Source organism: Panthera tigris, chromosome D2 (assembly GCF_018350195.1).
Source record: "Panthera tigris isolate Pti1 chromosome D2, P.tigris_Pti1_mat1.1, whole genome shotgun sequence".
Classification (NCBI taxonomy): Eukaryota; Metazoa; Chordata; class Mammalia; order Carnivora; family Felidae; genus Panthera; species Panthera tigris.
The window spans coordinates 60713110-60741099 of record NC_056670.1 but is presented as its reverse complement, the minus strand read 5'-3'; the positions used below and the strand labels follow the sequence as shown (position 1 = coordinate 60741099).

Below are 27990 nucleotides of genomic sequence, written 5' to 3'. Positions count from 1 at the left end.
AGTTCTCCAGTTCTTCCTTATTTTCATGACTTTGATACTTTTGAAGAGTATTGGTCAGTTATTTTATAAACTATCCTTCATTTGGGTTTGTCAGATGTTTTCTCGTGACTAGATTGAGGTTATGCGTTTTTGGCACATCACATACAAGTGATGTGCCATTCTCAGAGTATCAGGAGATATTTAATACTGGTAGGTTTTTCTCTTTGGAATTGATAATGTGGGGGGAGATACTTTGAAACTATGCAGTTATCCTGTTTCTCTTCAAATTTGGCCCTCTATTCTAACATCCATTGGTGGATCTTATAATTTAGAAAATTGATGTACAGAGGTTGCATACCTTGTCCAGGATCACTTGGCTAGTTAGTCATAGAATCAACAGTCAACTGTTGAAAATTTGAACTTAAAGCTCAGGCTCTTAACAGAAGGGTAACCAAATACTTTTTCAGGTGATCATTCAATTTATTATTAACACATTTTTAGAAATATAGTACCTTGCCAACTGTCTACATTTTAGTAACAGTTTAAAAGAATCTTCCTAAAATATAGAAACAAAATTATTTCTTTGATAACTAAAGCATACTTAGAGGTATAAACAAAGCCATTTCCTAAAAATTTTATAATGTTAAACTTCAAAAATCTTAGAAAATGATTATCTTTTAAAAAATTAAGCTTACTTGATTAGAAATGTAAGAAACTAGGAGTAAAATCCCAGTGGAGTAGGTAGAAAATATTACTTCAAAAAATATTTACTGGAGAACCTGGCTGCCTCAGTTGGTTAAGTGGCCAACTCTTGATCTCAGCTCAGATCATGATCTCACAGGTCATGGGATCAAGCCCTGGTTAAGGCTCTGCACTGACAGCATGGAGCCTGCTTGGGATTCTCTCTCCTTCTCTCTCTGCCCCTCCCCTACTTGTGGGTACTGTCTCTTAAAGAAATATTTTTTAAAACATACAGTAAAGCCTTAGTTTGCGAGCATAGTTCATTTCGGAAACATCTTTGTAATCCAAAGCACTTGTATAAAAAAAGCGAATTTCCCCATAAGAAATAATGGAAACTCAGATGATTCATTCCACAACCCCAAAATATTCATACAGAATGATTACAATACTGTAATATAATATAAAATAATAAGGAAAACATAAAATATAAAGAAAAATAAATTAACCTGTACTTACCTTTGAAAACCTTTGTGGCTGGTGTGAGGGAGATGAGAGAGGAGGGTTATTATGTAGGAAGACTTTCACTATCACTAATGGAACCACTGCTATCTTTTGGCTCAATGGAATCTTTTTCTGCATGGGGGCCGTTGTATATACTCACACAGATGTTGCCTATAGTACAGTATTAATGAACTTTTGTCATATACTGCATTTAATGTAACTGGCAATAAGGCAGCAGACGAAAGGGTCTATATCTGCAGTCAGCCTGACCTAGAATGAAGCAAAGCATTCCTAAGCTTACTCTTGTATGGACAAGCAAAGGACTGTCCATAGGTGCTTTGAAGTGACAAAAAATACACTAGTGCCAGTTGTGTGGGTACCTTCCAGTGTTCTGAAAAATCACTGATTTCTGCCAAACACTGTGGCCTAAGATCCGAGCATGGGAGATGATCACCCACAATCCCCCAGAGAGAGAGAGAGAGAGAGAGAGAGAGTAGAACCATTGGCTCAGTTGTGATCTTGTGATGTTCAGCATCATGTACTACTTATATTGCAAGATACCGCTCGTTTATCAAGTTAAAATTTATTAGAAATGTTTGCTCATCTTGCAGAACACTCACAAAACAAGTTACTCACAACCCAAGGTTTTATTATATTTACAGAGCACTATTCTAGACACGTAGGGAGATTCAGAGATGAGCAAGTCCCTGAACTTAACCTATAATACAATTAAAGTCCTCATTGACAACAATGTAAGATTCATGGACTCTCAGGACCTCTCAGCTAAATGAATAATATACCTTCTGCGGGAAAGGGGAGGAGAATGGTGGGAGCTGAGATCTGGGCAGTCAGAATAAAACCATGTGCAGGACTTTATAGGCCATAGTATGAACTTTGGATTTTAATTGGGAAATTAATATGGGAAATTATTTTTGGAGAGATTTAAGCCAAGGACAGAAGTGACCTACTCTGACTTAAATTTTAGAAGACTCATTCTGTTTGGATAGTTCAAGAAGACCATGGATAGAAACATCTCTAACTACAAAATACAAATAATATTTATATCTATGTATATAGAATATAAATATAATAGACATAGAGACTTGAATTATAGTTATTTCATTTCGTAAAATGTGATTTTATACATACATTGAAGTTGTTTTGAGGTTTTAAAACCACTTGTAAGCTATTTTCAGTTTGACATCTCAGCATGTCATATTTTGCAAATGATGCTTTCATTTCTGAAACATGAATAACTACATGCAAAAAATTAACATGTAAAATGTAATTTGTATTCTTGTAAGAACATTGATAGAATCTGTTTGTGTTATAATATAAATTCATTTACTTAGATTAGGCTAATTAGAATAGATCTGATGGTCCATGGGCCAAACATAGTATGAAATTGTGTTTTACATGGCTCACTGTGTTGTAAATATTTTTGAGTTTAAATTCCTGTAGCTACACATCTGCTCTCTGGTTTACCAGTGGTCTCCACTTTCCCTATGGACTCACATGCTTAACTCACATATTCATCTATGTTACTTTCCTGGCCCTTGTAGGTAGGCCTTTGAATTTGTGAACCCTTTCCTAGAATTCTGGAGAGCTTTCACTAGAGTTGCCAGGAACAGAATCCAGATTGCAGTGAATTGTGTAATAAATGAGAGATGAGGAAGTAGAGCCGTGGAAAAGCTTAACAAAGAGAGAAATAGCTAGAATGTGATTGGAAATGCAAGGCGTGCATGTCACCATTCCCCCTCTGTGTTGCTCAGGGTCAGCCCATTGCTCATGGCATACTCCCCAACAACTTACTTTTTAGCTAATTTTCCAGTTCATAGTAGGTTAGAAATAGCACTTTAGGGGCTCCTGGGTGGCTCAATTGGTTAAGTGTCCTGACTTCTAGCTCAGGTCACTATCGCAGGTCATGATCTCTCTGCTGTCAGCGCAGAGCCCGCCTGGGATCCTCTGTCTTCCTCTCTGCCCCCTTCCCTGCTCGTGCGCTTGCTCTCGCTCTCTCTCTCTCTCTCTCTCTCTCTCTCTCTCTCTCTCTCAAAAATAAATTAACATTAAAGAAAGAAAGAAATAGCACCTTTAAAAGGTGGATTGCTTGCTGGATGCAGACTTGGTGAGAACACAAAGGATTAAGACCTGGTTATCAAAAGAGGAGACAGAAACCCAAAAGAGCAGATGAAAAGATTCAGAAACACAGTACCTGGAGTCATTTAGTGTAGGGTTAAGTTGCCCAGAGACCGAAGACATCACTGTGTTACAGAACAGTGTATTCAGTGTTCATAATGATGACTCTAGACATCAAAGAAAGGTTAAACTGTGTTGTGAACAGTCTTTTAGGCACAGTTAAAATGTATAATGTATTAAATGGGTAAGAGTTCCACAGTTTTCTTAACAGTGAATGGTAGTGAGCTGCATTTATGTGGAAATGAATGTTTAATTTCTTAGCAGATCCATGGTGTTTTATGATAATTGAGTCTTTTTTCGGGAAAGTAGTCCACGCAGAAGGAAAGGTGTGTCTCTTTGAGTTCTTTTCAGAGAACTGTTTAGCCACAAACATCCCTGGCTAATTGTGGAGTTTCAGAATTACCTTTGAGAGTCATTTAAAAAGGCACAGTGACAGGGAATATTTGGTGATAAGGTGAATGAATAAGTAAGTCTATTTACTTGGACCCTTTATTTTCTTTAAATCAAAGAATTTCACATTAGTGTTGGGCTATGAAAAATAAACCGTATCTGACTTGACTTGATTGTTTGCATAACCGGTTTTCAAATAACTGCAAAACACTTTTTTTCTTTTCAGGATGGTCTGCTGGTCCTCCATTATGGTCTTGTGGTTTCTCCTCTGAAAATTACTTGAAGATTCTAGCAGCATTAGGAGGAGGGAAACGAAATAATGAGGCTTCTGCAGGATTGCATTTCACCAAAGATTTCCACACAACATGTAATAGCTACCATTTTGTGCTGCTGGAGACATAACTTATCTATTTTCAGCACGTAGATTCATAACATTTATAAGTACAACTTGGAATGATGGAATGCATCTGTTTTACTAGAAACTATATATAAAAAGCATCCATAGCTCAGGGGGAAATTTTCAGAGCATTAAATTTTTAAATTCCTTGTGATCTCAAATACTTTGACATTGATTTTGCTTCCTAATCTTTGAGGTAAATCAGTTACTATTTTCTTCTTGTTGAGCCATATCCCTTTCCCGTTGGCGGTTAGGATTCTGCTCTCTGGAATGGCATCCGTTGGGCAGTCATGCTTTTGGAAAAGAAGGATGCTTTTGAACTGAAGATTCAAAGCCAGGCTTTGTTAAACTACAGAGTGTACCTCTTGGACAAAGACCAAAACTACTGGCCACTTTTGTATGCTGCCATCATATTTGGAACACGTATCTTTCTTTTCCCAGCAATACTACCACAGAGATGATATGTACTTCTAAAAGGAATGAATTATCATTCTTTGTGAAGAGACTGTCTCCTGCAGGGTTTATGGCCTGTACTGTAAGCCTTCAGTGTAATAAAGACTCCTTTAACAGATCTTAACAACAAGGGATGCCTCTTTGAAACATTATCTTTATTATTTGAATGTTAGTTTGATTAGCATTCACTTTGAGTATGTAGTTTGGTTGTCAGTACCTTAGAACACCACTGCTTCTCAAAGTAATAAATAAACGAGTGAATTTGCAAGTTTACAGAATACTTACTCACTGTTCCTCAGTAAGTCAGTTTAATGTTCATTGTCCCATTACTTTGTCACTGGGATAAAGAATACGGGTGTTTAAGAGTTCGCTCACGTGCAAAGATTTCAGTTTTAAATGTTATTTTGCCTAAAATTAGCATTGTGATACTTTCTAAAACAATATTTTGTAAACCCTATTTCACTGCAAAATTTCCAAGTCTGCGTATAGAAACAATTACAAATGAATGAGGTTTGGCGATTGTTTTGTAAAGAATTTGTGAATTGTGTATAAATCTCTTCTAACATTTAATAAAAATTTTTAATAAAAATTTATTTTAACCTATTTTGAAGTGTTCATATTTATTGTGGATTGAAACAAAAATAACCAAAATTCCTTACGAGATAAGGTATCCAAATTAGTTAAAATACCATCAAATAGTTATTTTATAAACATCTTCACTGATTTTACTAGATGCTGTTATTTGACAGTGGACAGAATAGCAACTATGGAATTCATTGCCTCTTAAATGTTTCTTACCCAAATTACATGCTATTTTTATTCTTGTCCCATGTTAACATATCTTTGTCAGGGATTCCCAAGACTACCTTCAGGTTTTGTTTTAAGTAGGCTCTATGCCCAATTTGGGGCTTGAACTCACGACCCTGAGATTAAGAGTTGCATGCTCTCCTGACTGAGCCAGCCAGGCACCCCAAGACTGCCTTCAGGTTTAGCGGTTCACTAGAAGGACTCATTATACTTACGCTTGTAGTTTATTACAATAAAAGGATACAGATTAAAATCTGCAAAGGGAAAGATGTATATTGCCGAGTCCAGGAGAAACCAGGCATAAGCTTTTGGTTGTCTTCCCACAGAGAATACGGGACAGTGTTTAATTCTTTCAGCAATGATACGTGACCTATGAAAACTGTTGCCAGCCAGGGAAACTCACCTGAACCTTCATGTCCAGGGGATTTAATGGGAATGAGTCATGCAGGCAGCCAGTGCCCATATGATTGACTCAGCCATCAAGAGTTCAGCACCCACCCGCTGCTCAAACTGATACAGCATGTCCCAGGGCCCCAAGTATACAAAAAGAGGCATTCCAGAAGTCACATTGTTAGGCTAAACTCTTCCCCCTGTGGCCCAAGGTCTTAGGCATACAAGGACAGGATATTCCAAGGGCTCAGTAACATAGGAAAATACTTATTTTAAAGCAGAATGTTAAATGTAATTACTTGATAAACACTTCTGCGATAAGCAAGTCAAAAGGGTATCGCTTTTTAGATATTGTGTGGACAAGATTAAAATGAAAGGAGTGATCTCCTTCAAAGAACTCAGCCTAACATACATCTCTCAGAATCTTAATAAAAAGCAGACACTGGTAAATACTATAAGAGTCACAAAGAGATCTATCCTTTGTATTTTTGCTTCCTCCTGGACTTGACCTCGAAGACTCCCAAAGGGGCACCCGGGTGGCTCAGTAGGTTGAGCGTCCGACTTCAGTTCAGGTCATGATCTCACGGTTTGTGGGTTTGAGCCCCACATCAGGCTCTGTGCTGACGGCTCAGAGCCTGGAGCCTGCTTTGGATTCTGTGTCTCCCTCTCTCGTCTCTTCCCCACTCGCACTCCATCTCTCTCTCTCAAAAATAAAAATAAATAAATAAATAAAAGAATTCCAAAGAACTAGGTTATATCTGGTTATATCTATTTGGCCTATTGTTCCCACCAGGCAGTAAACCAAGTAATGAAGAACGCTGGGGGCGCCTGAGTGGCTCAGTCAGTTAAGCATCTGACTTCAGTCATGAACTCAGTTTGTGAGTTCGAGCCCCGCATCAGGCCCTGTGCTGACAGCTCAGAGCCTGGAGCCTGCTTCGGATTCTGTGTCTTATTCTCTTTCTGCCCCTCCCCCACTTGTGCTCTATCTCTCTCTGTCTCTCAAAGATAAATCAATGTTAAAAAAAAAAAAAAAGTTGATTGATTGTCTTTCAAATCTCTACCCCTAAAATCAGTGTGATCTTTGGCTTCGTCAACAGAAATACAGTTTCAGATCAAGGGAGTTAATACTTCCAATGTCTGATTCATGTTGTACCAGTTCTGGGTAACATACCTAACTACTGAGAGATGGGAGGGTAATGGGATAGGGTATAAGACCCAGAACAAAAACGAGCAAAGGTTGAGCAGTTGCTTATGGTTAACTTGGAAAGGCAAAAACTTACGGCAGGACAATACATGGTAGCTGTCTTCAAATAACCAGAGGGTCAAGGACTCGGATGTGGGAGAAGCACAAGCAAGAACAAATGCCGACTTGTCTTGGGTTAGCCTGGCCGCCCCCAGCAACAGCACGCCTTCAGTGATGATGAGATAAGATCAAAGAGTTTTCAAAAAGAATTTTTACTGTAAACAAAATTAAACAAATAAGAGTATATGAAGTGCGGATTTCAGAACCCAGCATCAGTGGCCTTAAAAGAGTACATTTGTTTGGCATAGCTGTTTGGCACACTTTGTTTTTACCTAAGCCCTCTCGGAGGTGACACTAAGCAAAGATGCCCAGAGGGATAGTTTGTGGTAGTTGTAGTTTGGCAGAAGGTGTGCTTGGAGATTTCTCAGTTCCTCCCTTACATCCGTCCCAATCTTTTCTCTCTCGTATGGGCCAAAGTCATTTTCTCTGACCTTGGGCTTTTCTGAGCTTCCCCTCTGCTTCTACTGCATTGCCCTTGCCTGTTGATTCAGTGACATTCTTGTCTCTGACAGTTCCTTCTCTGGTCCTCAAGCTAACACAGTTCTATACATGTACACAATGAGTCTCCTACAGTGACTTTGAATTCTTGAAAGTAATACCTCTACCGGGGTGCCTGAGTAGCTCAGTCGGTTCAGCGTCTGACTTGGGCTCAGGTCATGATCTCATGGTTTATAAGTTCAAGCCCCAGGTCAGCCTCTGTGCCGACAGCTCTAAGTGTATCCTCTGTGATTCGATCCTAGATGAGTATTCTCGTAGGATCACCGAGTTGTGATTGGTTTATCACATGTATGTGTGACTAAACTTATAAGTTTTTTTTTTTCTTTGAAATTCTAAGAGTTGCAACCTCTGTAGTGTGTTTTCTCATCTTGGAAACCCCTAGTAATAGAAAAGTTTCTAGCAGATGCTGATTCTGAATGTTTGTCTCTGTTTTCTTCAGTAGATCCTGACCAAAGAGTAGGTCCTCGTTTTTATCCCTTTTCAGTATGTTGTTCTGCAAATGAGTTTGATTATTGGCATCTCTTCAAAACTGCACTGATGAAATCTAAATTTTATCACCTATTGAGCTTAATGGTCATTTCACAGATGAAATGCCATATCGATCTCCTGAAAGCATGCCAAATATTTACTTACATGGAATGGATATTATGGTTTGATCTTTACTACATTTTGATTCTGTTCTGATGATGTCTGTAGTTTTACAGAGGTTCTAATTGTGATAATATTTTCATATAAATGAGAACAGATTTTTTTTTCTTTGAATGTTTCTAAGAAAATGTTTTCCCAAGAGAAAAGCTGGGTGAATAATATTTTAAATTAGAGATTGAAGATGGCAAAAGTTTCCAGGACAGATTTTTTTTATCTAAAAAAAGACATAGAGGCAGTATTGCATAATGGTTAAGGACATGAATTTTCAAGCCAGACTGCATAGCTTTGATTCCCAGATTTGCTTCCTGCAAGGCATATGATCTTGGACATGTTATATGACTTCTCTGATCTGTAAATAGGGACAAAGGAACCTAACTCAAAGAGATGTTATGAGAATTAATGAATATGGGAAGTATTCAGAACCTTAGCTGGCATACAGTCTACTATCAAATTCAAATATGGTCCCTATGTAGTCACTTCTTAGATTACTTTGCTGCATTAGTTCCTTTCTAATGAGTGGTGGGGTCCGCTAATATTAAAAGACTGATGTTGATGGGTCGCCTGGGTGGCTCAGTCGGTTAAGCGTCCGACTTCAGCTCAGGTCACGATCTCACGGTCCGTGAGTTCGAGCCCCGCGTCGGGCTCTGGGCTGATGGCTCAGAGCCTGGAGCCTGCTTCTGATTCTGTGTCTCCCTCTCTCTCTGCCCCTCCCCTGTTCATGCTCTGTCTCTCTCTGTCTCAAAAATAAATAAAAACGTTAAAAAAAATTAAAAAAAAAGACTGATGTTGAAACATTTGTTATTTTTCCTGTCTTCTTTCTGATATATTTTCTCTACTCACCTCCTTCTATGGATAACCAGGCGAGGGACAGGGACACAGCCTCTAACGTCAGATCTGGATTCTGCTTTCACTCTAATTCTAGTCTTAGCTCTGCTGCTTATACTTTGCAGACTAGATTAGTCCTTAGACAATTTCAGTTGCCAGGAGTTCCTTTTACTGAGCTCAGTCTGGCTTGAGGTGAAGATAAAAGATTTGTCTAGCCCTGAAGGACATCAGGAACTCCATATGTCATTTATGAATCTTTATGCCAGGAAATCATGGGAAATGGAAGTTACACTTCTCATTTATTCATATTTATGGCATAATAAGTAAACCTAAGTGAGTTAATTTTTTTTTAAAGTAGGCTCCATGCCCAATGTGGAGCTTGAACTCACGATCCTGAGTCTGGGAGTCACGTGCTCTCCCGACTGAGCCAGCCAAGAACCCCTTATTTGTTTTAGTAAGCACCTCTAGGGGCACCTGGCTTGCTAGGTTAGTAGAGTGTTCAACTCTTGATCTTGGAGTCTTGGGTTTGAGCACCACATCGGGGATAGAAATTACTTACGAAAAATGTATAATAAATACTTCTAAGGAAAAATACCTTTTTTGCCCTGCACAGTATGCAGCAACTAACTAGACCTGCTACTGATCGTATTCTAAAACTCCAGCCCTTATATTAATGATTTTGGCTACCCGCTGCTAACATTCTATAGCCCCTATTAATAAGAGCATACAATAGAGCTAGAATGAAATGTCTCAGACTTACACACAGAGACCAATTGCCTCACCAGGGGAGGGAGTGGCCATGTGGTGATGTATGGTAATTAATCGATGAGGAAGGGAGCCTGGAGACCCCTCCAAGATCAATCTTCATTTTTCTTTGTAGCCTGAACTTTCTCTGTTTTATTTTATTCGGAATCACTAAAGAACTGTAGAAACAAATCTTTAAATATCTGCAGTGTGATTCACCGTATCTTATTATAATCCTGGGCTATGTGTCTGTATTTCTGTGTGTTTCAAGGGATTGTAAGCAAGAATTTATAAATTTTAGCTAGTCACCACCCCCACTGAGTAAGCTTATCAAATATCAGCATAAAACATGAGTGCAATCAAATAATCTAAGAGATCAATAGAGGAAGAGAGAAGCCATTGGATCTACATAGTAACCATTCTTCTCATCTTTTGACGATTTGCAGCAGGGGATGGTAATTTAATGATAACAATCTTTTGTTTGGCTGGATTCAGGAGCATTTGCCCCTTTTGCAAATGGCATAGACCATATGAGATATTTGAAAATAGCAAAGTCATGATTGGCTTAAATCTAAAATGTACATGAAGTTTGAACATGCAGCAAAGCTAGTAGTGTATGTTCTATAAAGAAAAATAAAATTTCACATACGAGCTCTATTTTAAGATCCTATAAAGCCCCCCTCAGTTATTTCCATTTTAAGTACTGGGCTTTCAGGCACACCAGCTTATTTGGTTCTAAGGGGGAAAACGTACTCTTAGGATTTAGATGCTTTTCAGGACTTTGAAGATTTCTGATGATAGAATAATAAAAATAGTATCAGTTGGAAATCAGTGATGGGTGCTCATTAGCAACCAATATTTCTAGCTATTCTTTCTTTTGTTTACATCCAGGGGTATTTCTGGCTTTTTCTCTAGGTTCTGTTTCAAAATCAATACTCTTATTAGATCTGGCTTATGTTGTCCTAACGGAATTCCTTCCAACTGAGATTGATTGACCCAGGTGGCTGTACATAATGGTCTCAGCTGGAGCAGAAGGTATAGTAGACTTTGTAATTATATTTTTCTGATAGTTCCATAAATTCTCTATCAGTGGATTTTTTTAGATTGAGGTGAGATTTACATGATATAAAATTAATCATTTTAAAGTGAACAATTCAGTGGCATTTAGTATGTTCACAATGTTGTGCAACTACCACCTCCATTTTAGTTCTAAAACATTTCCATAAGTCCAAAATAAAACCCCGTATCCACTGAAGAGTTACCCTTTATGTCCCCTCTCTTTAGCCCTGACAACTACCAATCTACTTTCTGTTCCAATGAATTTTTTTTAATTTTTAAAGGTTTATTTTTAAAAATGTATTTAAAAAATTTTTTTAATGTTTATTTATTTTTTAGAGAGAGAGAGAGGGAGAGCACTAGCAGAGAGAGGGTGACACAGAATCTGAAACAGACTCCAAGCTCTGAGCTGTGAGCACAGAGCCCGAGGTGGGGCTCAGACTCACAAACTGTGAGATCATGACCTGAGGCAAAGTCGGATGCTTAATCGACTGAGCCACCCAGGCACCCCTTTAAAATGTTTTTAGAATATTTGCTTAATTTTGAGAGAGACGGAGTACAAGCAGGAGAGGGACAGAAGAGAGATGGAGACACAGAATCCAAGGTAGGCTCCAGGCTCTGAGCTGTCAGCACAGAGCCTGACGCAGGGCTTGAACTTGTGAATAGGGAGATAATGACCTGAGCTGAAGTTGAACACTTAAGTGACTAAGCACCTAGGTGCCTTAATGTTTATTTATTTTTGAGAGAGGGAGAGACAGAGCACCAACAGAGGAGGGGCAGAGAGAGAGGGAGACAGAGAATCTGAAGTAGGCTCCAGTCTATGAGATGTCAGCACAGAGCCTGATGAAGGGCTTGAACTTGTGAATTGGGAGACCATGACCTGAGCCAAAGTTGGATGCTCAACCAACTGAGCCACCCAGGCACCTCCCCCGCCCCGTCCCCGCCACCGCCGCAATGAATTTCTTTTTTTTTTTTTTAATTTTGTTTTTAACGTTTATTTATTTTTGAGACAGAGAGAGACAGAGCATGAATGGGGGAGGGGCAGAGAGAGAGGGAGACACAGAATCTGAAACAGGCTCCAGGTTCTGAGTTGTCAGCACAGAGCCCGACGCGGGGCTCGAACTCACGGACTGCGAGATCATGACCTGAGCGGAAGTCAGACACCCAACCCACTGAGCCACCCAGGCGCCCCCGCAATGAATTTCTTAATACATTTCAAAAACGATTTCATATTTGCCTTTAGAGTCATCAAGGGTGGTTCTGGACTCCCTGCTTTTGTTCACAAGTAAGTTTTAGAAGTTTATCTGCAGGACTATAGGTGATTTGTGTTGTGTCTGGAACTAAAACTTGGACTCTAGTTTCCAGACAACAGCTCAAATCTTGCCGTCTTCTTTAGCTAGTGCAGTAAAATGAATTCTAAGTATCCTTGATTTATTACCTCTTGAGGAATTGTCCCTGCTGTAATATTCCTTCATTTCCAGGCCCTTTGATACTGAGCTACAGAGTTCCTTTGCAAAATTACATTTTAAAACTCCTTTTTAAGAATTAGGTAATCACATCTAATTCTGTTTCACTTTTAGTAGGAGGTGACTCAGTTAGATGGGCTCAGAACCCAGTTTTGAGCTTCCACGACCTCACTGCAATGCAGGACGGTAACAGGTTCAGGAAGTCTGGAAAGCAGTTTGCCTGTGGGACTTGGTGTTGCCCATGGTTTCTGGGGCAGAAAAACCTGAAGTAAAACCTGGTGAAGAAGGGGTGAAAAAGGTGATAGAAATAAGGATTCCCACTCCCTCAAGTGAGGGGACTTGCTCTTCTGTAGAGAAGCAATATCGGAAAGACAAGCACTGCGGTCAGAAGATCAAGGCTCAAATCCCAGCTCCCTAACTCTGTGACAATAGACATGGGTTTTAATCTTGACATTCCAAGGCTCTATTTCTTCATTTGTAAAATGGGTATACAAATACTATCTAAAGAGTGGTTGTGAGGTTTAAGTGAGATAATTCTGTTTGCTGCCTAGAACAGTGTCAGACACATAGTAAGTAGGTACTGAATAAATTAAAGCTGTTATTAGTCTCAGGAGGCAGGGGATCTCATTGTCTAATGAATCTGAAAGTCATATTGGTTATCGCTAATGCGCTTTGTGGGCAGGCTTCCCCACAGTCTCACAGACTCTCTTTGTTGTCCTGTTCTAGAAGTTGGTTCCTCTTCTCCTCCCCCCTTATGATTCTGAACACTGTTTCCTTGTTACTGTAATGGTCCTGCTTTACTAATTTATCAACTCCAGGCTTTTAATGTCTTTATAACTGAGCTCATGGCAACCAGTGGCAACTCACTGAAAATAGATGTAAATTAGAGCTAGAGATTATATAACTGTAATCAAAAGATGCTGGTTTTCCAGAGACAGATCCATAAACCAAATACGTAGAATCTTTAGAAGTGGCAACCAATATCTATATTGAAAACCCATGTGTTGATGAGACTATTATTTTTATCCCTAATAGGCCCTGAAAGATGTTTGATTACTATAAAGCTCTCACTGTTAGTGCAGGATGAACATCTCTTTTCCCAAGCGGTTCCGTCGATGTATCCTTGCGTGGCATGCAAGTACCCTCAGCCAGATGGACGGAGAAGGACAAGATTGTTCAAGATTCAGCAAGCTCCAGCTTCACCACCACTATCGGTGGGGGTGGCATCCACATCCCCTCATTTCAGTCTCCATCCTGGAATGTGACATGGCATTAGGGAATCTCAACTCCATGGACTTCTGGATACCAGAAGTAAACAGTCCAACGAGGAACCCCAAGCCCCTTGATATGGATAAAGTTTTGTGTATTTTTCTGGAAAAAGGGTCCATAGCTTCCTCCAAGGAGTCTGCAATCCATCAAAGGTTAGCAATCATTACAGTGGAGGAAACTTCTACTGCTGCCTATGTTCTACCTAAACATATCTGCAGAAGTATAACCTCATTTTCAAAAAAGGAAAAGATTCTTATTGTTTTGAGCTACCTTTTATCATATGCGTTCTGTGCATATCCAGGCACAGAGTCTATTGTCTTGCATCATTTGATTTAATTCCTCCACTCCCTGCCATAAACTGTCCATTTAGCACATTACGTGTTTCAGCCAGTGTGAAACACATGCAGACTATATAGCCCCAAGGCTTGGGCAGGGGGAAAAACAACCCTAAATGTAGATGCGAGGAACAAAGCATAAATAATTTCCAAATTATTTGGGGGTACAGTTGTCTCATTGAACCAAAACAGTGCTTCTCTCAACTGAAATAGCAAAAACCACAGAACACAAGTTATGTTGGTGGGATTCGTGTGACTTTTAATTCTTATCTTACTAATGTTTTACAGGAAGTCTGAGGAGCAAAGACAGGGATGGAGTGAGGGAAAGGAAGAAGAGAAAGCATCTTTCCAGTTCCTTGAACCATTGCAGCAGGTCCTAGGATAAGAAAGTTTAGTAAAAGCATCACGCCCTGTTGTGAATGGAGATGTGTGACAGAGACCTGGCAACTCTTTAGGTCTGGTGGAAGTGAATGCAGACAGAGAATTAACCTGACGTCAAACTTGGCACATGTACGTGGAAGACTGGGCAATGCGGCTGCTGCACAGTTGGGCAGATGAAAAGCTGACTCTCCAGAATGTACTTCCTAGCACGTGAGTAGGAGCATATGTACCCCTTCTCTAGTCTGGGCGTCGCTGCCTCTCCAGTAGGGAAGGGAGACCCCACCAACCATGCAGCAATGGGAAAACTGTTGGGCAGGACTCTTTTATTAAGACAAGAGAAAGATTTCTTTTTCATGTTTGCCGGTGGTGTTGATTGACCAGAGGTGACTTCTTTTACTTTTGGGCAGTAGCATTGTTTCTGGGGATAATATAATTACACTTAGCACTCTTAAAAGGCATAGGAGAGTAAAAGCAAGGCCTTGTTAGGACCTAGACTGTGGAAAAGGGGATAAGTGGGTTCTAAGGGTCAGGGTACGAAAGAGCTAATTCTAGATCACCACAAACGAACTGACACAGAGCAATGAGACCTTGGCTTTTCCCATCCACACAAATACTCACCTCTTCTAGCCTATACTACTAAATCTAAGGTCAGCTTAATCACAGCTTGGGACACTATTAGTGTGTTTCTAAAGTTAAAGTGAACAGCTACATTCAGAATAAAGTACTTTTTTTTCCCCCTAATTAAATGGATTTGAATAAGCTGAAAGCCTAAAATCTAGGGACTCCTTTCATTATTGTATTTGTTGGGGTGACCCTTAAAACTTATCACTGCTTTTTTTTTTTCTTTTTTCTTTTTTCCTTACAGAATTGGAAGGACATGAAATGGGTAGGGAGAAGTCATTCCACGAATCACAGAAATGGTCAACATGCATCTAATTTTACCCATTGAACAGAGAGAGCTAAAGGGGGTAAGTTCTTTTGAGAAGAACCTACATGTGTTTAAGGGGGAAGAATACTACACTAGCCTCTTTTTTTTTTTCCTGAATGGAAGAAAGGATACAAGGAATTATGAGAGGTGGGAGGAAGTGTCCGTTAAACAAACACCTATCACTTGTGAAGCAGTTTTGTCAGAATGGTGTTGGATGTGGACCATTGGTTTACCTTTGGCAGTGATCTTATGTTTTATGTACCTAGAGTGAGACTATATAGCGGGATAATGTCTGGGTATAGCGAGCAAATACAGGTTTTAATTTCAATTCACAGCAAATGACGATGATCACAGATTTAGCACCTTGATTTGTACTTCCTCTGTACCTGAATCATCTAATGCTGTGAAGCCTGAGCTTTAGGTGAGAAAGCGGAATTCTTAGATAACTCCTCTGTGGTTGTGCTAGGACTGCAGCTTGCTCCAACCTAAGGGGTGCTTTTCTTATTAGAGAAAGTAAGGATTCAATGCTAAATAGGAGACTGAAGCCTTGAAGACATTTTATAGTGGTGACAGGTGTTTTGGTTCAGGAATAGGCTCTTTAACAAGTCAAATGCATATTATCCCCTCTTAAGCATTAACCTTATTAAAGCAACAGAATTAAATTTTTTGGCTTGAAGTGGTACTTTCTTCTATATTCGATTTCTCGGTTTTCTTAGTAGATATGACCGTCTCCTCCAGTATTTCTTCAAAACTTTCTCCTATCTGGGAGGTTTTCTTAGAGGCCACCTTAGAAACCTCTTCCTCCTCCTCCTCCTCTTTCTTAAGAGACAGCCCAGTGGATGAGACTTTGGAGGTTGTAGAACTGAGGATTCTAGGTGGGAGCAGATAACCCGGATTGGGAGGTGGATTCAGCCCTGAAATGCTTAATCCACTGGTGCTAAAACGTGTCTCTTCGCCTTCCAGCAGTTTCCTGTAAATCCAACAGAGAAACATTCTTAGGAAGTCAACTTGCAACTTTTTTTGAAAAGAACTTAACCCTCCAGCTGCTATTCATTTTAGAAAGATTCCATAAGACTCTTCAGTTTCTTCATGAGATTGAGACCAATAAATATTGAATGCCAAGGCTCAAAGACTTGGAGTTTATCCAAGTTTAACTTGGAGTTATCCAGGTACACGCACACATGCACACTCTCACATCTTCAGCACCAGCTGTGTTTAAGGCACTGTCAAAGGGAAACCTATCCTATTCACAAATATGTTCAAAAAGGAATTTTTGTACAATTCTCCTTGGCCTCATCACACCCACTTTTGGCATTTAAGAGTCTACAAAGCTCTGGGGAGAAGTAATGTTACTATTTAAAACCTTAAATGCAATAGGGATAAGGAGGTGAGAAGTCCACAAAGGAGGAAAGAACCGCCTAATTCAGCCTGAACTTGAGATTTGTACTTTTTTCAACGTACAAAGGGAATGGAACCAACAACACAAAAACCAGTAAATGAAACTGTTTCAGATACCAGACTTTTTCTCAGCCTCGCCTAACCAGCCTCATAAGTGTGGCCCCAATACTTTGTTTCTCATAACTCTAATAATTTTTATGACCTTTTCTTTAAAATCAGAAACTCAAGAGCACCTGGGTGGCTCAGTCAGTTAAGCATCTGACTCTTGGTTTTGGCTCCGGTCATGATCTCACGGCTTCATGGGTTCAAGCCCCACGTGGGGCTCCACGCTGACCATGCAGAGCCTGCTTGGGATTCTTTCTCTCTCTCTCCCTCTCTCTCTCTCTCTGCCCCTCCCACACTTGCACTCTGTCTCTCTCAAAATAAATAAATAAACTTAAAAAAAAACAAAACAAACTCAAGACACTATCAAATACTCTTGGAGTTTTGTTTTGGAGTAGTATACATAGTGTAAAACAAACAAAAAAAAAACCTCTCAGATTTGGGTTGAAGCTGAACTCTTTCATTTACCAGCACTATGACTTAGAATAAGTTACACCGTCAGTCTGTGGTTCAAGTTTCCTCATCTGCAAAATAGAAATAATATGACTAGATAATTTAAATATAGTATCTAATATAGTGCCTGGCACATAGTAGTCATTCCAAAAATAGTAGCTGCTGTTACTACCTTTTTTAAAAGGTTCACTAAAACATTGTTTGAGTAGAAATCCAGGGGGATACCTCACATATTAGGATGTTCTATATTGTATAAACCCTATTTTTAAAAGTTAGAGTCTGGTGGATTTTTTCTTTTAATCTTTTTTTAATGTTTTTTTTATTTTTGAGAGAAAGAGAGAGACAGAGACAGAGACAGAGCACAAGCGGGGGAGGGGCAGAGAGAGAGGGAGACACAGAATCCTAAGTAGGCTCCAGACTCCGAGCTGTCAGCAAGGATCCCAACGTGGGACTTGAACTCATAAACCACAAGATCATGACCTGAGCCGAAGTTGGACGCTTAACCGACTGAGCCACCCAGGTGTCCCACAGTCTGGTGGATTTTATGTCAACCTCTGGATACTCACGTTATTTCCTTAAATCCTAGCAGAGGTAGGTAGACTACTCCAGGACTAGTAACGTGGAGCTGAGATATAAACAAGTTGAAGGACAGAGGGGTCAGCTCACCTGCACAGGGCCAGTGATGTCTTTCTTTCCTCATCCCCCCTCACCCATCAGAAATCAGAGAGACTGAAACCACTTTATCCACTTATTGGGGTAGTGTTGCCCCAGATGACTGGGCCTGGTTGGGTGAGCATCCCCTCTGAAATACCTGTAAGCGGCAATCTCAATATCAAGAGCCATTTTGACATTGAGCAAGTCCTGGTATTCCCGAAGGTGGCGAGCCATCTCACTCTTGGTGTTCCTCAGATCATTCTCCAGCTGCCCGATGCTATCCTGAAAAGTGATATATCCAACATATTTGAGCCAGCTGAAATTCAGTAAGATTTACACAAAGCAAGGATTCTCAATCCTGACTCCACATTAAAAATCTAGGCCTGTCCCCCGGCCCAGATTCTGACTCATTTGTTCTGGGGTGGGGTTCCAGGAACTGCATTTTTTCATAAAGGTTGGATGATTTGGGTGCATGGTCAGGGTTGGGCACTTCTACTGCAGGGCATATGGTTCTTGATTGAACATCGGAGAAATATTTTCTCTTTTTTAAATGTTTATTTATTTTTGAGAGAGAGAAAGAATGCTAGTGGGGGAAGGGCAAAGAGAGAGGGGGACAGAGGATCCGAAGCTGGCTCTGTGCTGACAGCGGAGAGCCTGATGCAGGGCTCAAACTCACAAGCCATGAGATCATGACCCTAGCTGAAGTCGAACACTTAACCAACTGAGCCACCCAGGCGCCCCCCTCTCTCTAACTTACTTATCATCCCTCCTTTGTTTGTTGTATTGCTGCTGAATAACTCCATCGTTGCATGTCTTTTCCAAAACCCAAAGCCTCAGGTTAGAAGCTTAGACTCAGAAAATTCCAACTGTGAAAAGCACAGAGGATGGCAAGTCTTCTCTGCCTCCATTCATTTTGATGGTTTCCTGAAAGTCTGCTACTCAATCATCTTACTGAAAGCATTTTACACAATACATAAGGAGGAAGCAGAAAGACTCCATAGAATTGTTTTAATACAAATGACAGATTTAAATTATATATTTAAAACAAAACTAACTAGGTTCATGTAATAGCTTTGCTCCAAATTCTTTCAGGTGCAAACCCAGGCACGGAAGAAAACTAGCTTTAAAGTTTTGATTCTTGAGCAGCCAGAGGATTTTTTTTTAATGATTTATTTATTCCAAAAAAATTTTTTTTAACATTTATTCACTTTTGAGAGAGACAGACAGAGCACAAGTGGGGGAGGGGATTGAGAGAGGGAGACCCAGAATCTGAAGCAATCTCCAGGCTCTGAGCTGTCAGCACAGAGCTCGACTCAGGGCTCAAACTCACGACGGGAGATCATGACCTGAGCCAAAGTCAGATACTTAACCCGACTGAGCCACCCAGGCGCCCCAACAATTTATTTATTTTTATTTAAGTTTTTTCCTTTGTTTATTTTGAAGAGTGAGCAAGAGCGAGTGGGGGAGGGGCAGAGAGAGGGGGGACAGAGAAAATCCCAAGCAGACTCCACACTGTCAGTGCAGAACCCGACATGGGGCTTGAACTCACAAACCATGAGATCATGACATGAGCCAAACAAAGTTGGATGCTTAACCGACTGAGCCACCCAGGTGCCCCCAGAGGATCTTTTCAAAACACAGCAGATTTTGTTGCTTACTTTCTTGAAACCTTCTAAGAGCTTTAGAATAAAGTCCAAACTCCTCGGCATGGTCTATACTATTCCCCTTGCTCAAAGAGTTTCAGCTACCTTGGCCTTTTTTGCTCCTTAAACTTACCAATGAACTTACTAAGTTCATTGCTGTCCCAGGCCCTGTAGGCTAGCTATTTCCTCTATTTGGAATGCTCTGTAGTGGGTCTTCCGTGGCCAACTCTGTGTCATCGAAGCTTCAGTTCAAACGCCCTCTGCTCAGATAGGTCTTCCTTTGTGTCTAATGGAGGTACCCTTTCCACACTGATCTAGCACGGTATTTTACCTCAAGCCAGGCCAGTAGCCAGGCCAGGCTAGCCTGGGCAGGGGCTTTGTGCAAATGAGAAAAAGGCAACTCCAGTGAGAGGACAAATTACAAGAAAGCACATACTTGAAAGTGGCCACTCTGCTCTTGGCTCTTATCATTATCTGAAATTTTCTTGTTCATTTATTTTCTGTCACCTTCCTTTATCTCATGGTTTTTCAACCTGGGAACTATTGACACTTTGGGCTGGATAATTCTTTGCTGTGGGAGGTTGTCCTGTGCATTGTAGGGTGTTTGGCAGCATCCCTGACCTCCACGAGTAGCACACCCCCTCCCTCCCAGTGGGGATAACCAACAATGTCTCTAGACATTGCTAAATGTCCCCTAGAAGGCAGATCACTCAAATCAAATGTAATTTACATGGAAACAGGGGCTGTTTCTGTTTAGTTCACCCCCGGCAGCCCAGATCCTAGCACAATGCACACTGAGACGCTCAATGAATAACTGTTAAATGAATGAACGGTGCTACACAAGCACTTTTCCTATGACCTGAAAAGATGTGAGCTAATAACCCATATAATTCAGTTGCAGCTTTGTCAACGTAAAGAACACAGCAATTTAGAGTAACTTTTGTGAATGAGTGATGCAAATAAACATCAGAAGTCTCAAGAAGTAAGTGGTGAGGGGCCCTCATAACTTCCCGTGTGGGAAGGATAAAGTGGTGGTGAAGGCAGTGCTGATAACATCAGGGGGTGCAGACTTCCAAATCAGGAGACTGCAGAAAGAATGAAAACTCATACCACCTACCTGTTCTATAAATATTGACAGGAATACCGCGAAAGAGAGACTCAATTAACTGAGGGGTACAGAGCAGGGAATGACAAGCAGTAGGGAAAATACCTATTACACGGACAGCGATGGGAATATTCCAAAGTGTGTTAAGATATCATAAGGGCTTAAAATGGTTTTTACCAAAAATTTTACTTGATGGCTGTTACCAGAGTTTAAACTAATCTACAAACAAGTCTGCTAGTGAAACATTGGGGGTAAGAGAGGCAACACTACCATGGTAAAGGGGAAAAGGGGAAAGGGGAGGAGGCTTTTCATCACGCGAAGTAGCAGGAGAAATGAAATTTGAGGAAAAGTGGAGGATTTCATCAGGCTATTTGGGTTGTATTTCTTGCCCTGCCACAAATACCCAACATACCTCAGTCAGTTTTCTATATTTTAGTTTCTTCAAAACTTTCATTTCTACATATGGAAAATTATAATGTTTATTCTTTCCTGAGATATACTGAGATCCTCAAGTTAGGATTCCAGCTTAAGGGACCTCACATTACTATATGAGTCTATTATCTGTTAAATTAGATAACAGGCACTAGAACAGCACTTGTCACATAGAAATGCTCAGTAATTGCTAATGATTTTTATTACTGTTAATATCATACCATGTGACTCTATACCCTTTTTAATCAAATGGACAGATTAATCATGTGTCCTCCCTACAACCCCTTGGATCACTAAGGAAAGCAATATATAATAAAACTTTAATATTAGATAGTTGAAGGCATATTCCTTAAAGCACCAGATTAAAAAAAAATTTTTTTTGAACAAAGACCTTTCTAAAGTGGCTTCTACCATTTTTTAAAAGTTTTTATTTTATTTATTTTTTAAATTTCTTTTTTAACGTTTATTCATTTTTGAGAGACAGGGAGAGACAGAGCATGAGTGGGGGAGGGGAAGAAAGAAAGGGAGACACAGAATCTGAAGCAGGTGCAGGCTCTCAGCTGTCAGCACAGAGCCCAACTTGAGGCTGGAACCCACGAACCGCGAGATCATGACCTGAGCCGAAGTCAGATACTCAACCGACTAAGCCACCCGGGGAACCCCTAAAGATTTTATTTTTTAAAGTAATCTCTACCTCCAATGCAGGGCTCAAACTCACAACCCCAAGATCAAGAGCTGCACACTCTGGGGTACCTGGGTGGCTCAGTCAGTTGAGCTCAGGTGATGATCTTGCCAGTTTGCCTTTCAGCACGGACCCGCTTGGGATCTTCTGTCCCCCTCTTGCACTCTCCCAAAAATAAATAAATGAATGAATGAATGAATGAATGAATAAATAAATAAATAAATAAAAAGAGCTCCACTCTCTACCAACCAAGCCAGCCAAGCACCCCACTTGTACCATTCTTAATTAGGACATAAACATAATGCAACCTTTCTTAGCAACCATGGGTTGTGATAATGATCAATTATTTTTCTATAGTTCTATGATGTCTTTTATCTTCTAGGTCAGCTGAGGTATATCAGGTTATTTTTATCCTAAATGGCCCCAAAGACCAGTGTTTGCATTAGTGCTTGTTACTTATTGGTTTTCTTTGTTCTGAAAGTGAAACTAATGCTACTTGTCCTTGATGATGACTGACTCCATTGGTCCCTCTTCTCTATCTTGCAGCAGGCTTGAAATTCAAATGACAAAGTGCTTTAGAATCATGTAAAGTAAGAATGAGTAAGTGAGGGGCACCAGAGGGGATCAGCTTACCAATATGTGATTTGAGGTTAGATGTTTTGTCTCATCAGGGGGTTAGTAAGGTCCTTTTTCTTTTCCTTTTCCTTTTTCTAAGTATATTTATTTATTTTGAGAGAGTGGGAAAGAGAGGGGGAGGGGGCAGAGAGAGAGGGAAAGAGAGAGAATCCCAAGCAGGCTCCACATTGTCAGCGCGGAGCCCAACGCAGGCCTCAAACCCTCGAACCGTGAGATCATGACCCGAGCCAAAACCCCAAGAGTCAGATGCTCAACTGACTGAGCCACGCAGGTGCCCCAATGTGGTCCTGTTTTTGTTTGTTTGCTTCAGAGCTGTGTTTGCTGAATAAGAGGTTGTTGGGAGTTGAGTTCTAGATAGAGGAGATTTCCTTGAATTTTTATGTTATACATTTCATACATTTATTTTATGGATCAGAGTAGACAAAAAGCACAACTTGGCTCCTTTCAGAAGGAATTGGGCTGACTGCTGACCATTGCTCTTCAATGTCTAGTCCCTTTGTTTGTGCTCTCTTCCCCCACACCAGGCTGTCTTGCATTGCCCTTCAAAAGCCCTGCCAAAGATGGCCTCCAGCTGGAAATCTGAGCAGAGCGCTGCAGTCTGCCCCCTCCCCCAACCACGCAGCTGCTGCTGGCTTAGCCTGAGGGAATGGCAGAGAGGCACTCCCAGTTCCAGCTGGGGTCTCTCCTGGAGTAATAGCTAAGACAAGTGCTGAGCATCTTCCCAAGGCCTGGAAGGATGCAGATCAGGAGTAAGAGAAAGAAATGGCCACACAAGCATCTGCACGGGAGAAAAGGAACCACAAACAGTGCTATGGGTTTCATCACTTTTAGCAGCCCTCAGCAAGGTGAGCAGTAGTGACCATAGCACAGTTTGAATGAAAGAGTCCATTAAGAATTACTGGGTGGGGAGAGGGGATTTTTATATGTGGACCACCCATATGCCTTATTCTCCTTCCTGTCTTTGCTTTCTTCCCCCACCCCCCACCCCACCATACTTTAAAATCTTGCATATTATGAGCTGGTGTATATTGTGAAATGCGGTTTAGGTCAGCACACCTCCAAATCAGTCTGAGGAACAATAGAATGCAGTGCTTTTACTGAAATTGCATATTTTCCTGGACCCCACCTGTGAACAACTGAATCCAGTTGGGAGTAGGGGTAGGCCTCAGAATCTTTTTGTTAAGCCCCCAAGTGACCTTGGTGGATCAATGGGTTTAGGAACTACTAGTTTAAATTTATTTCTGTGAGGGAGCAATCAAGGTGGCCCTGGTGACAACAATACAGTAAGGCAGAGAGGGGCAAAAACCAAACCAAACCAAAAACACATGGAAGAACTAAAAAAAAAAAAGGACCAAATGTAGTTTCTTTTGAATTCTAATTTCAGAGATAAATCTATTGAGCCATAGACTTATCTATCAGCCACTGTTACCCCAATCTCTAAGGGGCCAGCCCCTTCTTGCTATTTCATTAGGTTATATTCCAATCTCATACTGGAGAGAAGAGGGCAGACTTGGCTCATCTCCCTGGGGAGCATTAACTAATGGTGAGCTTGATTGTTCAGCAAGGTCTTTCAAGGAAAGCTTTGGCTTTCCAAGACCATAATACAGGGCCAAGGCCACTGGTATCCTGAAAAAATATCCTTAGATGTCTTTGGCAGAACAGGGCCTCTAATGGTGATGAAGCAGCTGTGCAGGAACCAGCTTCGCCCTGGGTCAGAGATGGAAAAGGGTTCAGCTGGAGGGTGGCTACATTTGGATTTTGAAGACAACGGTCCTAGCTCTTCATAATTTCTCCTGTCACCTGATTTGGACTCTCATATGTCATTGTGTACTTACCATGTCACCTTGAATCATTCTTTACCCTTTCAAAAGTGTAATAAGCTTTCCCTCCTTGAATAGGCTGTCAGCATTCCAGGCATGGAAAATGTGACTTTAACGGGGCCTTCCTCTGCCTCTTAAGAGGGTGGCAATCTTGCAAGGGAAAATGGGTCTATCACTCATCTTTGAAGCAGAAGAAAGAGAACCGCCTCCCATTACTGCAGTGAAAGGGGAGTAGGGAGGGGTGAGAGGGCAAGAAAACAATGGCTGAATCTCATTGTGGAGAAGGAGGCTTTTCATCTTAGCACTGCCAGAATTGTTGAGAAAACAGCCAGAGGACACCCCTGTGACTTCAGGCCTTCAGGATCAGCAGGTGAGGATGTGAGCCCCTCACAGGACTTCAGCCTGAAGTCCCAAGGGGTAGGAAATAGCTTTCCGTTGTCTCATCTCCTCTTCCACTCCACCAGCAGGTCCACTGAGGCTTTGATGGCTCAAGCTGATGGGGGCAGCACTGCAGAGCTGCAGATGCCGCAGTTTCTGTTGTTTTGTTAGTTTGCTTTTTTCCTGTAGACTGTATCTGGATGACCCTACTATTGTCTAACACTGAAAGCCTTTTAAAGCAAACAAAACAAGTCAGACAGTACTGTCACTACCGCTTAGAATGTAGGGCTATACCAAACAAACAGAGGGCATGGCAAAGCCCAATTTAGATGACAGTTGCAGTTGTAGATAAGTTATTCTTTTTGTAGAAATACTGGGCTAGCCCTTCAGAAGACCACCTACCTCATCTTTTGACGCTTCTAGAACACATGAAGTCTCAATTAACTAAATGTAATTAATTCAGGCCATGCAGGGGCTAGGCCATATACTGAAACATTCAAGTTACAGCTTTTGAAGCAGAACAGAAGTATTTACTTGAATTGTGCTATAATTCCAAATGAACCAAAACAAATGGTCCAAGCAAGCTTTCTTCCTTAAGTAACGGGGGTAGTTTATAATGAACAACATATACTTGCACACCGATAATAATTCTTTAGCTGTAGACTAACATAGTACTTTCAAGATTTCACTCCTTTCTTGGTTCTATTTTATTAATGTTCCCAAACCCTGTTAATTTCATCAAATGTAAGCTTCAATCTTTGCTAGAATGAATTATTGAAAATTTCTGAATTATTACCATTCTACCCAATGGAGCTTTTATTGTACCTTGAAATTGAATCACACTATTTAGATTCCTTTATTTCCCTTGCCTCTGTACCCTCTGTGGTTATAAGCCCAGAATGTCCTATATAGTAGAACCGAAGATGCAGTCGCCTTTGTTTGGAGACAAAAAGGAAGAAAGATCCAGTCAATACCTTCACAGGAGCTTAGAGGACACGCAAAGATGGAAAAAATAAGCGGCCTATAACAAAGATAGGACCATCCATCTCTGTGATTTACCACATGCATTTAGGTTGGAAAATTATTAAGGAGATGTGAATTTTCAAGTGAGACCTCACTGCTGCTGAGCACATTAAGCGTTTTTTGTTAAGTGCTAAGCCATCCATGACAGTGAAAATTGATGCTGTCCACGAGGTGACCTTTGATTGCAGGTAGCTAGGACTGATGTGATGGTGTTGCAGATAGGAAAAAAAAAAAAGCCCAAAGCACTTAATTGCCTAGAGAGTCATAACTGGGACATGAGACGAGAGAGACATCATTTCTGAGATGGAAAGAACTCTAGATCAGCACCGAGGACAGCGCCCCTGACCATTCCCATTTGCTAAGCGGTTTAAAGCTTTCTTTAGCACAAATATCCGTAGGTCCACAAGGAAACTGTGTGTGTGCGCGTGTGTGTGCGCCTGTGTGCGGTGGGGGGAAGGGGAACAGGGGGCAGAGCAGAGCAGTTGTGACTAGCCCAATCACCCAGCTCCTTGGCTCCCAATCTCTAGACTCTTTTGAAGGCAAAAGTCAAGAAAATGGGATAGAACCCTTCCCAGTTCAGTCCAGCATTCTCTCTAGGGCAGACCATAATCCATAAATATCAATCCCGGGGCGCACAGAAAGAAAGCCTTTCAAAGTCAACCAAACAAGTCAGACAGCTGAGACAGCACTGTCAACCATGAGAGGCTGTAACCCACCTGCATTGGGTTTACTCCTACTTTTGGTGGGGGACTGTTCTTCAGATCGCCAGGGTGTTTATGTCCACTTGCGGACAGGGAGGCATGAATTAGATTTTTGGACTCTGAAAAACTTAAACTTAAGGGATTTTTCTAAAAGGTCTCTGACAGGGACGTGACGGGCAGGGACAGAGGGTGGCCAGGACTCTAGAATTAATGGTATAGACTCCAGGGCTCTTTGTTTGCCTCCAGTTGGAGCTCTTCCTCTTCCCTTCCCTCCCCTCCTCTCGGTTCCTAGAGCTCCAGTTGTGTGGGAAAGCGCAGGTAGGTGGGGGAGAGGACAGGGCGCCCCCTCCCTTTGCAGCGTTCCAGCTCTTACCTGGTAGCTAGCCACCTCTGCACTGTGCCGCTCCTCCAGCTCCAGGATCTGCCTCTCCAGGGACTCATTGGCCCCACGCAGCCCTTCAATCTCGATGGTGCGGGCCTGCAGCTGGCGCCGGTACTCGTGAATCTCCTCACGGCTTGCCCGGATGGCCTCGGTGCTGCGCGCTGCCTGCTCGTTCAGGTTGGCAAACTTGGACTTGTACCACTCCTCGGCTGACTGGAGGTTCTTGGCAGCCAGGGACTCATACTGGGCGCGAATCTCCCTCAGCGCCGAACTCAGGTCTGGTTTGGCCACAGCCACGTCCACCTCGGCCGCGGCCTGCGACGACGCCTGCAGCGTAGCCAGCAGCTCGGCCACCTCCTCGTCGTGCACCTGGCGCACGAAGGCCAGCTCGTCCAGCAGCGACTCCACCTTCTTCTCCAGGTCCAGGCGGGCCAGCGTGGCGCCGTCCACGTCGCGCTGCTGCGCCTTCAGGGCGCGCTCCGCGCCTTCGCGCCCTCGGCTCTCTTCCTCGCAGCGCGCCCGCAGCCGCTGCACCTCCTCGGCCAGCCCGTCGCGCTCCAGCAGGGCCTGCGCGCGCGCCGAGCTCGCCTCCTCCAGCTGCGCGCGCAGGTCGCGCAGCTCGCGCTGGAAGAGCTCGCCGACGCGCGACGGCTCGGCGTGGCGCTGTCGCAGCGCGGCCAGTTCGGCCTCGAGCGCGCGGTTCTGCGTCTCCAGCTGGTGCACCTTCTCGATGAACACAGCGAAGCGGTCGTTGAGGCCCTGCAGCTGCTCCTTCTCGTTGGTGCGGATAATCTTGTACTCATTGGTGCGCGCCGCCGCCTGACTCAGGTCCAGCCCGTCGGATGCCGGGGCCCGGCGGTAGGCTAGGCCCAGGCCGAGCGACGAGGCCGAGGAGCAGGCGGCCGAGGAGGCGACATTGCAGCGGGACAGCGACTGCGAGCGGAAGCTACCCGCGCCACCGGCGCTGGAGAGGCGCGAGGATAGGCGAGAGCCATCTCCAAACACCTTGCGGTAGGAGGAGGCGCACAGGTAGTGCTCCGAGCCGAAGCTCATGGTGCTGGGACCAGGGCCGGGAGAGCGGCTGCGTCTGAAGGTCCAGAGGAGAGAAGAGGTGCGCCAGACGGGGCGCGGCTGGGCGGTGTGCACCGGGTTTTAAGGCGCCGGGGCTGGGGCGGTGCGTTGTGGGCGGAGCTCCTGCTCCGGGTCTGCCGGAGAGAAAGAAGGGGGGCCTTCAGGAGCGGGGGTGGGGAAGCGCAGTGACAACTGCAGCTGCGCGCGAGGCGGACCCAGGGCGCGGAGACAAAGCGATTTGCGTAGGAGCCGCTCCCTGTCCG

The 27990-nt window shown here is 42.3% G+C and overlaps 2 protein-coding genes across 2 annotated transcripts in view; one reads left to right on the top strand and one right to left on the bottom strand.

Annotated features, from left to right (window-relative positions):
- Positions 1 to 5150, top strand: part of PCGF6 (polycomb group ring finger 6) — a 34322-nt gene extending 29172 nt beyond the window's left edge. Inside the window, exon 10 of the mRNA XM_015536726.2 lies at positions 3974 to 5150. Coding sequence (XP_015392212.2) covers positions 3974 to 4030 — 57 coding nt within the window. The 3' untranslated portion in view covers positions 4031 to 5150. The remainder of the gene's footprint in view (positions 1 to 3973) is intronic.
- Positions 5151 to 14118: 8968 nt separating this feature from the next.
- Positions 14119 to 27768, bottom strand: INA (internexin neuronal intermediate filament protein alpha). Its single transcript, XM_042960377.1, has 3 exons — positions 26648 to 27768; positions 18012 to 18136; positions 14119 to 16217 (listed from the first exon to the last, which is right to left on the bottom strand). Exons 1-3 carry the CDS (start codon positions 27707 to 27709, stop codon positions 15905 to 15907), a joined length of 1500 nt encoding a protein of 499 aa, XP_042816311.1. The 5' UTR covers positions 27710 to 27768; the 3' UTR covers positions 14119 to 15904.
- Between the last annotated feature and the right edge of the window lie 222 nt (positions 27769 to 27990).